Source organism: Postia placenta (assembly GCF_002117355.1).
Source record: "Postia placenta MAD-698-R-SB12 unplaced genomic scaffold POSPLAscaffold_10, whole genome shotgun sequence".
NCBI classification, from domain to species: domain Eukaryota; kingdom Fungi; phylum Basidiomycota; class Agaricomycetes; order Polyporales; family Adustoporiaceae; genus Rhodonia; species Rhodonia placenta.
The window spans coordinates 1,018,576-1,032,298 of NW_020169841.1; the positions used below are offsets into that span (position 1 = coordinate 1,018,576).

Consider the following 13,723-nt stretch of genomic DNA (forward strand, 5'->3'; position numbering starts at 1 on the left):
AGGGTTGCCTGCGGCCCTACCAAGCTCCTGTTCCTTGTGTATTCTCCTCTCCTTCAGGCGGTCATACGCGTGGAACGATAACTTGAGCCCATGGCTGAGCATGGCGATGGCAACATCAAGGTCGTTGTGCGATGTCGGCCTCTCAACTCCCGAGGTTCGTGTTTGCTCACTTCCGGCTGTAACTCTAACACTCATTTCATACTTGCTTAATCCCTATCACATAACATGCATTTTGCAATAAACAGAAATCGCCCGTGGCGCGAAATGCCTCGTACGCATGGAAGGCAACCAGACAATTCTCGACCCTCCCGAGGCAGGGTCCGCTGGTGCTGGCCGCGCGACTGAGAGGAAGCCGATGAATTTCGCGTTTGATAAGAGCTATTGGTCCGCGGGCCCAAGGGATGAGCCGAACTACTGTTCACAGCAGACCCTGTACGATGATCTGGGAAAGGAGCTGTTAGATCATGGGTTCGCAGGATTTAATGCGTGTATCTTGGCCTGTACGTTCTTACACTGCTCCGCTAAGTACACGTCCTGACTCTTTGAGAAGATGGACAGACAGGTGTGCAGCTTTCCTCGGTGAGCTCTTGGTCGCGGTTTTGACTACTCCCGCAATGTATAGGTTCTGGAAAGTCATACAGGTGAGATACCCAACTGCCTGCTTGGGCCACAGTCACTAAAGTTTTCAATTCTGTCGTCCAGCATGATGGGATGTAAGTGCTGGAGTCTGTCGGTGGAGTGAATGCTTATTCCAGTCCCCTATTGCAGACGGTGCGGACAAGGGAATCATCCCACTTACCTGTTCAGAACTGTTTACCCGAGTTGAGGATAAGAAGGCGGCAGACCCAAATGTCAGCTTCACCGTCGAGGTCTCGTACATTGAGGTTAGTCCGCTCGCATATGCTCGAGCCGTGCTAAAATTCTGTGCAGATCTACAACGAGAAAGTTCGTGATCTTCTGAACCCAAAGAACACAGGGAATCTGCGCGTCCGCGAGCACCCTAGTTTGGGTCCTTACGTTGAAGATCTGTCCAAATTGGTGGTCAGTAGCTATGACGAGATGATGCAGTTGATGGACGAGGGAAACAAGGCACGAACCGTTGCTGCTACAAACATGAACGAAACGTCAGTACCCTTTCACGATTGGTTGGACTCTTTTTGTGACAAGTATGCACTAGTTCGTCCCGTTCGCATGCTGTATTCACCCTCATCCTGACTATGAAGCGACATGACGTTGACACCAACCTCGATACCGAGAAGGTTTCTCGTATCAGGTGAGCAAGCATGCATAATGGACTCGCAGTCGTCTCATAAGCGCAGCTTGGTCGATTTGGCTGGATCCGAGCGTGCAAACTCTACCGGAGCAACAGGACAGCGACTCAAGGAAGGTGCTAATATCAATAAGTCGCTGACGACGCTCGGAAAGGTTATTGCATCTCTCGCTGCGGCGAGTCAAAATGAAGGTAAGAAGGGAAAGAAGGGAAAAATGGACGAGTTCGTGCCGTACCGAGATTCTGTATGCGTAAACGAGATTATCCAATAAGGCAGCGATACTGACAAACTTCTTTTCATAGGTCTTGACCTGGCTACTGAAGGACAGCTTGGGCGGTAACTCGAAGACGGCCATGATCGCGGCTATCTCTCCGGCCGATGTCCAGTACGAGGAAACACTCAGTACATTGCGGTATGCCGACCAGGCCAAAAAGATCAAGAACAAGGCCGTGGTGAACGAAGATCCCAACGCCAAACTTGTACGTGAGCTCAAGGAGGAGCTGGAGATGCTTCGAGGTCAGAAAGCATCTTGATATAGAGCGCATATGACGACTCATAGGGGTCCTTTTCAGCTCGTGTCTCCGGTTCTTCGAGTGAAGCCGTCTATGATCCCAAGATTCCTGCCTCCCAGCAGAAAGTCACTTACCAAGCCAAGGATGGTACGATCAAGACTGTCACCAAGGCAGCATTGCAGGAGCAGCTGGAAACGAGTGAGAAGTTGATGCAGGGTCTGAACGAGACATGGGAGGAGAAGATGCAGCGGACACAGGAGGTTCAGAAAGAGCGGGAGAAGGCGCTTGAGGAACTAGGAATCTCGATTGACAAGAATAATGTTGGCGTGCATACCCCAAAGAAGGTACGTTCAAAAGCAGTCTAACAGTGATACATACAGCTGATTATCTATGCGCGCTGTAGATGCCTCATTTAGTCAATCTGGTGCGTAGTAACATGCTACCTGAGGGGTGGAGTTCTAACTGACGGTGCCCCTTGACACATAGAACGAAGGTACGTATTATCATTCTTGTCGCAGAATCTCATTGACAGATCGTGCCAAATGATCAGATCCGCTCATGAGCGAATGCTTGATTTATCAACTGAAGTCAGGACGGACAACGGTTTGTCGACGTTTTACACGCTCGAATGACTCTCTGACCGTGAATCGCCCAGGTTGGTCGGCTTGACAGCGAGAAGCCCGCCGCGATCCGGCTTAGCGGTGAAAGCATTGCTGAAGAGCATTGCTACTTCGAGCACAGCGATGGAAAGGTGACATTGCATGCCATGCCAGATGCCGTGACAGTATGTCTTCTCGATTGACACATCAGGCGGCTTTGATTAACATTTTCCATAGTTCCTCAACGGTCGACAAATAACCGCTGGACAGGTAGGTGTCTGCATGGCGCAAGCAGACCTAGTAGCACGCTGACAATCCCGAAACAGACTTACAAGCTGCGGACAGGCTTCCGTATTATCATGGGTATGTTGTCCTTGTACGTACTAAACAATCCTGCTAATTTCCTTCATCCAACTCCAGGCGAGCACCACGTCTTCCGTTTCAATAATCCTGAAGAGGTTCGCAAACAACGCGATCGCTTGGCGAAATCAAGTATGCATATGAGTATCACTGCTACTGACTTACAACACGGTGGTACCCCGGGTGAAGGACATACACGTCCAGAGTCGCCCGCTTCGTCTGTCGAATTGAATGATGTGGACTGGACCTTTGCCAAGCGCGAGGCTGCGTTTGCAAGATTAGGGCTGGACCCTACGCTCGACAACCTGCCTGACGAGGACTTGAACAAGCTCTTCGAGAAGATTACCAAGGTCAAGACAATGCGGGACCATAACTCTAAGCCGCGCCCGGAAAGTAGTCTCAGCCAGGCCGATGATATTTGGAGCGAGACGGGTCGTCCGGCCGCAAGCGATGCATTTACGGACGACACCAGCGTGGACGCAATGGCCAGTCATGACAGTCCGGACGTGGGCGGGTCGCTGAAGGAGGCCCAGAACCAACTCGAGACACAGCGCATAGAGTTCGAGTCGCGCCTGCAGGCAATCGCTGAGTCTTCGGAGGCCGAGGACCTCAAGATAGAGAAGGAGCAAATGGAACATCAGCTGAAGTTGGTTCAGAACCATATGAAGCGGCTGCTGGACGCAAGAGCACGAGGGGAGATAGACGCAGAGCTGGAAGCGTTCGAACCAATCATATACACAGCCAGGCAGCTCAGGCTCATTCGGAAGACCCTGGACAAATGGAGAGCACACCGTTCGTTCTCAATGGCTGAGGTTGTGTTATCCACTGCTGTCTTTGTGAAGGAGGCGAATATCATCAGGTGTGTGAAGTCCGCCATTGCACAACGCCGAGATTGATTGGATTCCCCTTCCAGCAAGGAGCTCAACAAAGATGTGTCATACAACTTCACTGTTGCGTCTGGCGGCTCACTAGCGGCGCCTGTATCAGCCATTGATTCGATTGCTGGTTTGGATCTGTTTGGCGATGTGGTAGACCCTGTGTTAGCTTCGGCTACCCAGCCTTCAGTCGCGGTGAAGGTGTTGGACAAACGCAACAAAGCAATCTATGCCTGGTCTTTAGATCGATTGCAGCAGCAGTTGCAGCGCATGCGCAACCTAACTACCTTCATCGATCGCCCCTCTTACTCTCAACACTTCTCTTCTGAAGAGCCGTTTTACGATTCACCGCCGCCGGAATACTCATTCATTGGCAACGCCCTTCTCTCTTTGGCGCCACTGTCTCGCCGACTATCGTCTACATCTGTTGTGCCAATCTTTTGCCGCTACACAGCCGAAGCGATCGGTTCATGTCGTATAGACGTAAAGATTTCCAACGTAGTTCTCTCCTCAAAGCACGCTAACGCATCGGCATCGTCGACTCGGCCACCATCCCCAGTTCCCGGAACGGTGCCACCGGGAAGCAAGATCAGTTTCATACTGACCGTAGACTCAGTGAAGGGGCTATCGCATCACGATTTCTCGTCCGCGCACATACAAGTTCGGCTGTCATCTTTCATGGGGCCTTTCATATCGTCTGAAGAGGTGTACCCTTCCTCGGCAATCGATATGGACACTGCATCCCTTTCAGACCTCAAGTTCCGCCGTAGCTTCTCCATCGTCGCGTCATCCAGAGTTCTCACGTACCTTCGGCAGGGATATGCACCAATCGAGTTCTTCGCTCGCTTGAATGCCACATACCTGGAGCGTATGGAGCGGTGGGACGAACTCCGAGAGCAGCGGCTACCCCCATCAACTCATTCGCCATCGCCCGACAGCAATTCTGCTAATCTACCGCTGATGAGGCGGTCCGAGACCGACTTCGTCGTGGAACAGACTCACGATGTTGTGGCTTGGCTGCAGATTAGCGAACTGGCACCAGATGGGATATACACTCCCGTGCCTGTAATCTCCCAAGGTAACCTCGACCCGGGCGCGTTCCTCCTGCATCAGGGCTTGCAGCGTCGGATTGTCTTGTCTCTGTTTTCAAACTCGGGACGTCAATTACCGTGGACGGAAGTTACACGAATACGTATTGGTAACATCCGACTACTCGATGCGAAGGGACGCTTGCACGACGCAAGCTCCAAGGCGCTTGTGACATTACCTCTATTGCAACAGCAGGCTGTTGACTTCAAAATGGATGGTACTGGCACTCTCTCCGCAGAAGCCCTATGGGACACAAGTGTGCACAATTCTATCCTGCTGAACCGTGTCACAGGCTCCAATCAGCGCATTATGCTACAAATCAGCTGGTCGGTGAACGTAGACGTCTGCGCTGAGCCTGTGCAGTTCACGATGGATACAGCCATGTCCATACAGTCACGCGATGCGCGACCTCCCTCTCGCTTCATGTCCCTTCTCGGTGCAACCAAGATCATACCGAAGACTAGCACGGTGTTTACGGTCCGCCTTACGCCACCACTAACGCGTTCGCCGAAGGATCTCTGGCGCCTTGACACTGCAGAGAAGTATGTGCGTGGTGAGGAAACATTGGGTGTTTGGAAGCCACGCGGTGTCTCTGTTGTGGAAGATTACAACAAGCTGATCTCGATGGAGCGAAGGGCGGCCGATGTACAGGCTGTTAGGGTCATTCTCGCCACATCCCCCACTAGCCGCATCATGCAGTCAGATGCAGTAGTATGGGCGTCTGAGGGCCTGATGCGCAAGGCGTTGAATCTCTGGCAAAAGAAGTTCGGACATCCAGGCGAGGTATGTGAGGTCAACCTAAGTCATGCATTTAACGTTCAACACTACGCAGATTGTAATAAGCCAAGATCCGGTCGATCCGGATGAGTCTAGCGTGATGTCTGGCAAGACATCTGGTACGCAGTCGACCGAATCCATTAAGCTTATGTCCTCTACAAAGGTTGTTCCGCGCAAGTGAGTTCGGGACTGTCCTCGCTCACCTCTCTCCTCATTGTTATCATCTACATTAGTGACGGGCCAACAAAGAAGGGGCATATGATGATCATGGTAGACGCAAATGAGAATCTCTGGGAGAAGCGGTGGTTCGTGCTCAGAAGGTAAGGAACACACTGGCCACACGTTACTAACAGCGCTGAACGTATGTTATACAGACCATATCTGCACGTCTATGCTCATTCAAACGAGGTCGAGGAGACCGCCATCATCAATCTCAGTGGCGTGAATATTGAGCGCAATCCCGAGATGGAAGTTCTGCTAGGGGTCAGTCGCATGTATATCTACCCTTTACCTCCCTGACATATTACGCACACACAGAAAAAATTCACCTTCACCCTCTTTACTGCTTCTAACTCCTATGCACTCGCTGCGCCCAGTTTGAAGGAGCTGCAAGCATGGACTTCTAAATTAGACCCAACGCGGGTCCCTTCATGACACTCACGACCATTTCTGCTATCTAATTCTGTGTCGTTATCTGCCGCTCCTTTGTTATGCTCCATCGCTTGGTCTCGGATTGGCTTATGTTCTCGCGCATCTATACCATACACATTCAGGACCCCGTTACATTTACTTGTACATCTGATATCCCTATTACAGCATACCATCGTCCCATATGTGTATTTCCTCGTAGTAAGATTCCACGTTTCTTGCTGTTGCCGTACGTGTCAGGTGTTGTTGATCCGAAGAAATAAATGACAGCACGTTCTAGAGTATCCTAGAACTTGTGTCTCGCAAATTTGGACAGGGAATATCTCACCAAGCGGTACAATCATCTCAATCATCTCATGCGGTTGGGAATACGGTTATGGCGCATTCACTATACAACCAATAAGCATATCAGTGAAGTATAAACAGCATGTAGCGACTGCATAACAACATATAAGAGTAAAGGATCGTTATGAAAAATGAACAGCCGGGGATGAGCCCATGACTTCGGAGTCCATCGGAACGTCATGAAAATTGTTCGTCTAACTTTGGCTGTTTAGCAGGAGGCGTATCAGAATTAGACCTGACCAAAGAAGCCTCCTCCCGACGCCGCTTCGACCAGCTGATTGCTGGAGTGTTTGAATTCGCTTTCATCGAACCGTTGATTGGGGGTGTCATGCAGTGTTCCCTATCCTCCTCCGCAGGGGCGACGACCTGGTCCTGGGGTCTATTTATGTGCTTATATTCACGTGTAAGACTGTCGATAACTAGGACAAACAGGTCAGGATACGATGAATAAAGCCCTGAAATGCTATCACACTTGCCTCCTTGGTTCCGGCGATAGAATTCGGCCCACGCCCTCTTAGACCGATGAGGATACTGCAATTACTTGGTCAGCTCCACAACCTTCAGTCATAATCTTGACTACACTTACCTTCGCCTCGAATGACATCCACGAAGAGGCTCGAGATGCATTGCCCCATGTTGCATCGCGAGCAATGAATTCAGCCATCGATCGCATGTCAGTAGAAACATGGTTTAGCATCCGACGTGCAGGACCATGCGCGTCGTTGAAGTACGCCTCCTGGGCGTCGGACTCGATTGACGATTGGGAGGCGGCTTCGCACTCATCTATATCATCTTCTGAAGGGTATATTAGCTCATATCCGTCGTTGAATACCTGACGTTCTCTATCAGAGCGCTCCTCTTCACGAGTGACGACATTAGCTTGAACGATCAACTCGTCGACGGTTTTCCGACATGTGTTGCAAACAATCCGTCTCCAAGCACTCAATGTACGACCAGGGAGCTATGATAGCAAGGGATGAGCACGTATTAATCATATATTGGAGACAGGACCGTTACCTTCTCCGCTAACCGGGCAGCCATCCGTTGATAGCTTGTCCCGGGATCCTGTCTTAGCTGCCACTGTATCGATCTGACCAAGAAGTTCCTTTCCTCATGTGTAGTCTTGCGACCAGGATACATATCGACAGCCGGAGGGGGCGTAGGTGAACGTGACGGAGGTGACGGGAGATGCACGACAGCGCGCTTCCGAGAGCGACTGCTAGGAGTCACCCGTTTTCGCGAAGTGACAGCCTGTGCTTCGTGTTGCCTTTCCAAAGATCCGGTGGAATTTGGCATTGCTGCATTTTCTCGACGTGCGGATATGACTGTTGGTATTCGTCCATCTTGATCTCGCGTATACCCCAATCCAGACGACCTCTGCGACACAGGATGTGTTAAGTCGTCATACTGGGTGTGCCGCGGCATAGGAACATAAGACCTGTGCACACTGCTAGAGGGGCCTTGAGACTTCCGCTTTATAATGAGTGCGTCCAGGTGCGCTTGGTATTCAAGATAATAGTCCTTCCATGAGCCGGCAGTATGATTGTTGACCTAACAAGACTTTAGTATCAATGCTTTCCCTCAAAGATTAGAGCTACTTGTGCATACACCGTGCAGACCCTCGAGAGCTTGACGTGTGGTAAGACCTTTGCTTCTCCCTGACGTGATGGCATCTATGCAGATTCTCTCATCGTCTTCCAATGTACCTGCGAAAGTGTCCAGCTTTGTTGCATTGGGCGCGTTATGCGCGCTTGGAACCTGCCCACAAAGCATCACCAGCTGCTGCAGGAGAGACTCCATAGTATTATTGAGGTGCAAGCCTCCGGGCGCAGAAGAGGGGTGATCCAAATGTCGCTGAAACGTCGAAGTCTGCTCTAGAAGTTGCAAGACAAATCGTGACGTGGAGTTGCTCTGTTGGGGAAGAGCGGGAAGATTATTCAACTGAGAAGAAGCAGCCAACGCTGTAGCGAGAGCGGACAAGGGATGGGAATGGATGCCTTCTCCCATATTGACCGATGATCCAGACGTGTTTGTTGCATGCGATTGAGCGTTCATACAGATGCACGTTCGCGTTGTGCAGCCAGAAGATGCTATCCAGATATTGTAAGACACGTTGTGAAACACTGTACGCAAAGTTCACTCACCCCGTCTGGGAAAGCTACTAATAGTTGAATCACTTACCCTGAAAGTCGGCCGCAGGCTACGCGACGTTGTTGAAAAGCCAGGAACACGAGAAGTGAATAAACCTCAGAAGTACCTGGTACGGCAAACGGCCTTATAGAGAACTGGAAACTGAGTGGTGCACTCGGACTAGTTTTCCCCAGGCAGGCTGCAAATAGAGCTCCCTTTTCTGAGTGAGGGAGGACAGTCGCTCTACATTCGGACTCGCTCAGGTCGCGCGGGTTCATATAGGCACGTGAGCGCGTCTAATTCCAGACTGCAATTTGCCGCCGGAATTCCTGCCGAAAGTACTCTCAGTATTCAAAACGTATTGCTGCAAAGTAGCCTCACGCTCGCTCTTTCACTATAATGGTCCGCCAATTCAAGCATCACGAGCAGAAACTCCTCAAGAAGGTCGACTTTCTGAATGTACGTACTCTTCTGTCGGATCCCCGATTCGCTCTCATACTGCGCCCGCGAGTAGTGGAAGCAGGATGCGGACCTACGGGAGATCAAGGTAATGCGCAGGTATCACATCCAGGACCGAGAGGACTATCATAAGTGCGTACTGTTATATTGAAATATTTGGAATCAGCAATGTGGACCCGAATGTGACCCTCCGTTACAGATACAACAAACTTTGCGGTTCCGTCCGCTCTTACGCGCACCGCCTGTCCATTCTCCCCGCACAGGACCCCTTCCGCACACGGATGGAGGGACAGATCCTGTCAAAACTTTACGACATGGGGGTTCTTAACTCGACGGCGAAGCTCAGCGACGTCGAGAACAAGCTCACAGTTGCGGCATTCTGCCGCCGCCGGCTCGCCGTCATAATGTGCATGTCGAAGATGGCGGAGACAGTCAGCGCGGTATGTTCTAGCACTGCGTGTGTGGACGGGGCACGTCTGACTTATTCCCGCTCGTCGGATGCAGGCGGTCAAGTTCATCGAGCAGGGCCACGTCCGAGTTGGACCTGACACGATCACGGACCCCGCGTATCTTGTCACGCGGTGAGTGTACACTGCCTTTTTCTCCTACGCTGCTCTGCATGCTCATTATCTCGCCACAGGCATACGGAAGACTTCGTGACGTGGGTAGACCAGTCTAAGCTGAAGAGGACAATCATGAGATACAACGATGAGGTATGGGTTGCGTTGGCTCCTTCTTGACCCCAGCTGACGTTGTCCGATACCTCAGCTCGACGACTACGATCTTCTTTAGCATGAAAGCGAATGAAGGGATGAACGGAACATAGTTTCCCATCTGCTCTTGCACATACGCCGCCCACAAGCATCGGCGCATCATGCTCAGACAGTGCATGCAGCGCTGCGACTTCAGCATCCCCGGCACTATGCTGCGATGCACCGAATACCAATGTCTTAGGCACGAGCGTCGAAGCGACTCGTTCTCCTACCCAGACAGCAGTGTCCCGTCGCGGACAGGCCCAGTCTCATTGATTAAGACGTACAACCACTTACACACATTGGGGATGTACATTGTGTAAACCATTTAGATCTATGTTTGTTGCAGGAATCTTGTGAACCTGCGGACTGAGAGCCCTCGCCCTGCGTAAGTAACACTCTAAGCAGAATGTCTTCCATAGCTTAGCCTGAGTGCGTGAACACTTCTTACAGTCTCCACACAAGCTCACCATCCAAACAGCAATCTGAAAACCTTGCGTGAGAAGGTATTTGAGATTAAACTCGCTCTGCACGCTTATAAACAGCCCTCTGCACACATCACTAGCGGATAATGCCCTGACCGTATTGCCTACATATAGCCTGAGACAATCAACCTCACAGTTCAGTTGTCGCCACAAGCTTCAAGAACACCGAATAACGCCCCTGAACGCGAATTATCTCCAACAAGGAATGATGCATGATTGTTTACGAATTCAATACGGTTACGTACAATATGAACTGATTTGCATATGATGCATACTTACGGATGCATGAAGAGTGCTCGGAAACGAGGCAGAGTGCCAAGGCCAGTTATGCTGGAAGCAAGGCGACTGGAATTACCAGCCACCCCCGCCGAATCCATCATCGAATCGGTCGTCCATAGCACCGTCTTGAAAGCCTGGATACACCAAATATAAGCGGTATTTAGCAATCAAGGGCAGCACAACCAACCTTGGTCGAAGGCTTCCTCGCGCTCGTGGTCCTCGTGGTCCTCGATGAGGTCCCCAATCAGCAGACCTCCCACCAGTGCCGCGCCACCTAATCAGCAGCGAGTGCATGTCAAGATTAGTGCTGATCGCAGTATAGCGTCACGCACCCGCAGCAACAGCTGTGCCAACGCCAAACTTATGCTTCTTCGGTGGCGCCGCCTGGACGACCTCTACAGGAGCCTGCTGCATGGAAGGACCTCCACCAAAGAAGCCTAGAGTTCACGGTTGAGCATGCGCGAACAATGGCGCCGGGTAGGATGTAACGCACCTCTCGACTCGTCGGGCGGCATGCCGCCATATCCGTTGTCGGGGCGGTACGATGGGCCAGGCCTGTAGCCGTCGTCGTAGCCGCCACGCGACGGAGGGCCGTAGCCTCGCGGGGGCTGGTCGTATCCCTGCGGGGGTTGGTCGTAGCCCCGCGGAGGTTGGTCGTAGCCACCATACCCGCCAGAAGATGGGCCTTGCGGCGAGTATGGTCTTGGGCTATATCCTCGGTTGCCATCAGGCGGGGGAGGGCCTAGGGGAGGCCCGTAGCCACTAGGGCGAGGGGCCGGAGGTGCTGTGGGGTGAACCCACGACGGACGCGGAGGGTCTTCGCGAGTGTTCACGTAGAACCTGTGCGATCGCACGCTATCAGTCCTCGCCACATCTCGCCACTAACCTGAATAAACATACCATGTCTTGTAGCTAGAAGGTAGAGAAATCAGTTACAACTGCACGATAACAGGGCGGGGGTGACGCACTTGTAGTCATACTGCTCGACCCAGCCAGGAGGTAGTGGCCGAGTGTCAGGATTTCGGGGGGGTTCACCAGGAGAGGCGTAGCTTGGACTATATGATCTGCCGTACGGAGGTGGTCCCGACATGCTGGAGGTATGCAGAGGTAATGCAGAGGAGATGGTGGTGAGGGATAGATGAGGGCGTTTCCAGCGGCTCGCTTTATATATCACTCGGCAGTGGCCCGTGGCTGTCTCTCCGGGGAAGCTGTACGCAACAAATAAAGCTTGGACCCGCCACAGCTTGTGCTTGCATCACCTCGCTTTGCTGCGCAGATCCAACATATGACTCGCCACGAACGACTCAAAGGTATCAGCCTCCGCTTCTAGGTGCAATCGTGTGATATCCAAGCGTTGATTGCAGAGTCAGGGTGCTTTAACAGGACACCCAGGCCACCTTGATATCGATGGCCCGGATATCTACTGAATATCCTCGAACACTCCAGAATGTCATAGTATGCAGCTTATAAACCGACGATCAGTATTCACAGAGAGCCGAGGCTCATGTGCGATCGTCCTACAACCCTTAATATGCGATGGAGAAGTGCTGCTACACGCTGCGTGCAGGTAATAATGTCATGCGTGCCTGGTGCGTCACTGGTTCCGAATCGTCCGATAGGATCTGACCGACGCAAATGAAATCTTGTCGTAGGACCTGGTACATGGCCGGCAAAGGTTCAAACGTTCAGATAACAATAAAGCATCGCGACGCATATGTTTGGATTCCAACACTAAGTGCAACGCGCAATACACACATTCAAGGTCATCACAAGAGAACACACAACCCATGCGGGCAGAACAAAAATGGTCGCAAGTATGCAATGAAATCAAGCCTTCGGCACCTTGTGCTTCTTCTCCTTCGCTGGCGGCTGCTCTGCCTTATGTGACACTGCCTCTTTCTTCGATTTCTTCGGCGGGGGTTGAGTCTCCTCGGCGTCCTCCTCTTCATCGTCGTCTGTGCTACCATCAGATGAAGTCCCATCCTCGTCATCCGATTCCTCCGCATCCGATAGAGGAGTAACGGCTGGGGCGGCCACGAACTTCGCAGGCTTCGATACGGGCTTGGTCAGAGACTTTGGGCTTACAACTTGAGCCGGCATTGCCTGTGAGGATTGAGCGTTATCCGCTAGGCATACCATTGTGGACATACCAAAGGAGCAGCGATGGGAGGAGCGACAGCGGCAGCGATCGGGGCGGCACCAGGAGAAGTACGTCCATCGTATACAGCTTTCTGTTGCAACCATTCCTCCTTCTTCTCCTTCTGACGCAGTTCGTACGACTAGCACACAGGTCGTCAACTTCTACAGCCGTCTAGGCAGACGGCGCACTCACCTCCTTCTTCTCCTTCGGCATGTTTTGCCAAAGAGCTGCAATCATAGAGAGCAGCTCATTATTTGACAGGTTCGGATGCTCCTTTTTGAGCTCGTTGCGAACGTCGTTCTGAAAGATGAGATAAGATGACGCGGGTCTTTTCGGTGCGTTAGGATCTTTTGGCGGCTTCCTCTTCCTCTTGCCGTCAGTGCTCATCTCCTCTGCTGTCCTCCGCTTCCTGCCTGCGGGGACTGGTGTAGCAGGTGGGGGAACTGGATACTGACCCAGGGGTACAGGCCCACCGAAGGGAACATGGGAGAGGGACTGAACAAAATGTTCGGCCATTGTAGCGCAGGTCCGCATTTGGTCAGCTACGGCCTTCAAGCTACCGATGAGCTGAAACGTGAAAAGGATGCGGCATTGAGCATGCGACAGTTTGTGGAGCATTGTCGTGTCATCGACGATGACGACGACGACGAACACACCTGCATTTTCTGGTAGTCAATCTGCTGGCCATCGGGAACACCAGCCATAGTGGAAGAAGCCGGGAGGAAGTAGTTGAACGCGCCGGGCGCGTCGTGTCGCTGAACGCAACTGGTAACAAAGGCCGAAGAGGGGGGTAAGAAAAATGTGAAAGGAGGTTGATGGGGGCAGTAGTCGTCTTGTAAGCGTTGTCATTGTTTGGTTCACTTGTTATTTGTACCATTACAAATAGTCTCAAACCCCGTTACTTACTAGTCTTTTTCTAGGCTTATTTCACGTGAAGTCTATTGTTGCGCTAGCGCCATGTGAAGGTATGGAAAGGCTTCAGCCGCATTATGCTCTGTCGCA

At 51.8% G+C, this 13,723-nt stretch overlaps 5 protein-coding genes across 5 annotated transcripts; 2 read left to right on the forward strand and 3 right to left on the reverse strand.

The window, feature by feature from the left end:
• Window positions 1–90: 90 nt before the first annotated feature.
• POSPLADRAFT_1147208 (hypothetical protein) lies at window positions 91–6,137 on the forward strand (the record flags this gene model as incomplete). The annotated part of the gene is made up of 20 exons (XM_024486038.1): window positions 91–154; window positions 246–504; window positions 623–641; window positions 674–713; window positions 769–884; window positions 931–1,124; window positions 1,178–1,273; window positions 1,320–1,515; window positions 1,574–1,787; window positions 1,844–2,127; window positions 2,187–2,207; window positions 2,439–2,567; window positions 2,620–2,652; window positions 2,709–2,745; window positions 2,803–3,601; window positions 3,656–5,489; window positions 5,539–5,660; window positions 5,717–5,803; window positions 5,858–5,966; window positions 6,021–6,137. 20 exons carry the CDS (start codon window positions 91–93, stop codon window positions 6,135–6,137), a joined length of 4,770 nt encoding a protein of 1,589 aa, XP_024337267.1.
• A 736-nt stretch (window positions 6,138–6,873) lies between these two features.
• On the reverse strand, window positions 6,874–8,483 carry POSPLADRAFT_1035034 (hypothetical protein; the record flags this gene model as incomplete). The annotated part of the gene is made up of 4 exons (XM_024477057.1): window positions 6,874–6,885; window positions 7,063–7,437; window positions 7,494–8,027; window positions 8,085–8,483. 4 exons carry the CDS (start codon window positions 8,481–8,483, stop codon window positions 6,874–6,876), a joined length of 1,320 nt encoding a protein of 439 aa, XP_024337268.1.
• A 522-nt stretch (window positions 8,484–9,005) lies between these two features.
• POSPLADRAFT_1058643 (hypothetical protein) lies at window positions 9,006–9,857 on the forward strand (the record flags this gene model as incomplete). Its single annotated transcript, XM_024481065.1, has 6 exons — window positions 9,006–9,065; window positions 9,121–9,197; window positions 9,265–9,505; window positions 9,570–9,646; window positions 9,706–9,778; window positions 9,834–9,857. The coding sequence occupies 6 exons, from the start codon at window positions 9,006–9,008 to the stop codon at window positions 9,855–9,857; spliced, it is 552 nt and encodes a 183-aa protein (XP_024337269.1).
• Window positions 9,858–10,653: 796 nt separating this feature from the next.
• On the reverse strand, window positions 10,654–11,671 carry POSPLADRAFT_1035036 (hypothetical protein; the record flags this gene model as incomplete). The annotated part of the gene is made up of 6 exons (XM_024477058.1): window positions 10,654–10,715; window positions 10,769–10,855; window positions 10,914–11,018; window positions 11,075–11,421; window positions 11,482–11,493; window positions 11,550–11,671. The coding sequence occupies 6 exons, from the start codon at window positions 11,669–11,671 to the stop codon at window positions 10,654–10,656; spliced, it is 735 nt and encodes a 244-aa protein (XP_024337270.1).
• A 600-nt stretch (window positions 11,672–12,271) lies between these two features.
• On the reverse strand, window positions 12,272–13,522 carry POSPLADRAFT_1040609 (hypothetical protein). Its single transcript, XM_024477768.1, has 4 exons — window positions 13,378–13,522; window positions 12,914–13,288; window positions 12,732–12,860; window positions 12,272–12,684 (listed from the first exon to the last, which is right to left on the reverse strand). Exons 1-4 carry the CDS (start codon window positions 13,423–13,425, stop codon window positions 12,409–12,411), a joined length of 828 nt encoding a protein of 275 aa, XP_024337271.1. The 5' UTR covers window positions 13,426–13,522; the 3' UTR covers window positions 12,272–12,408.
• Between the last annotated feature and the right edge of the window lie 201 nt (window positions 13,523–13,723).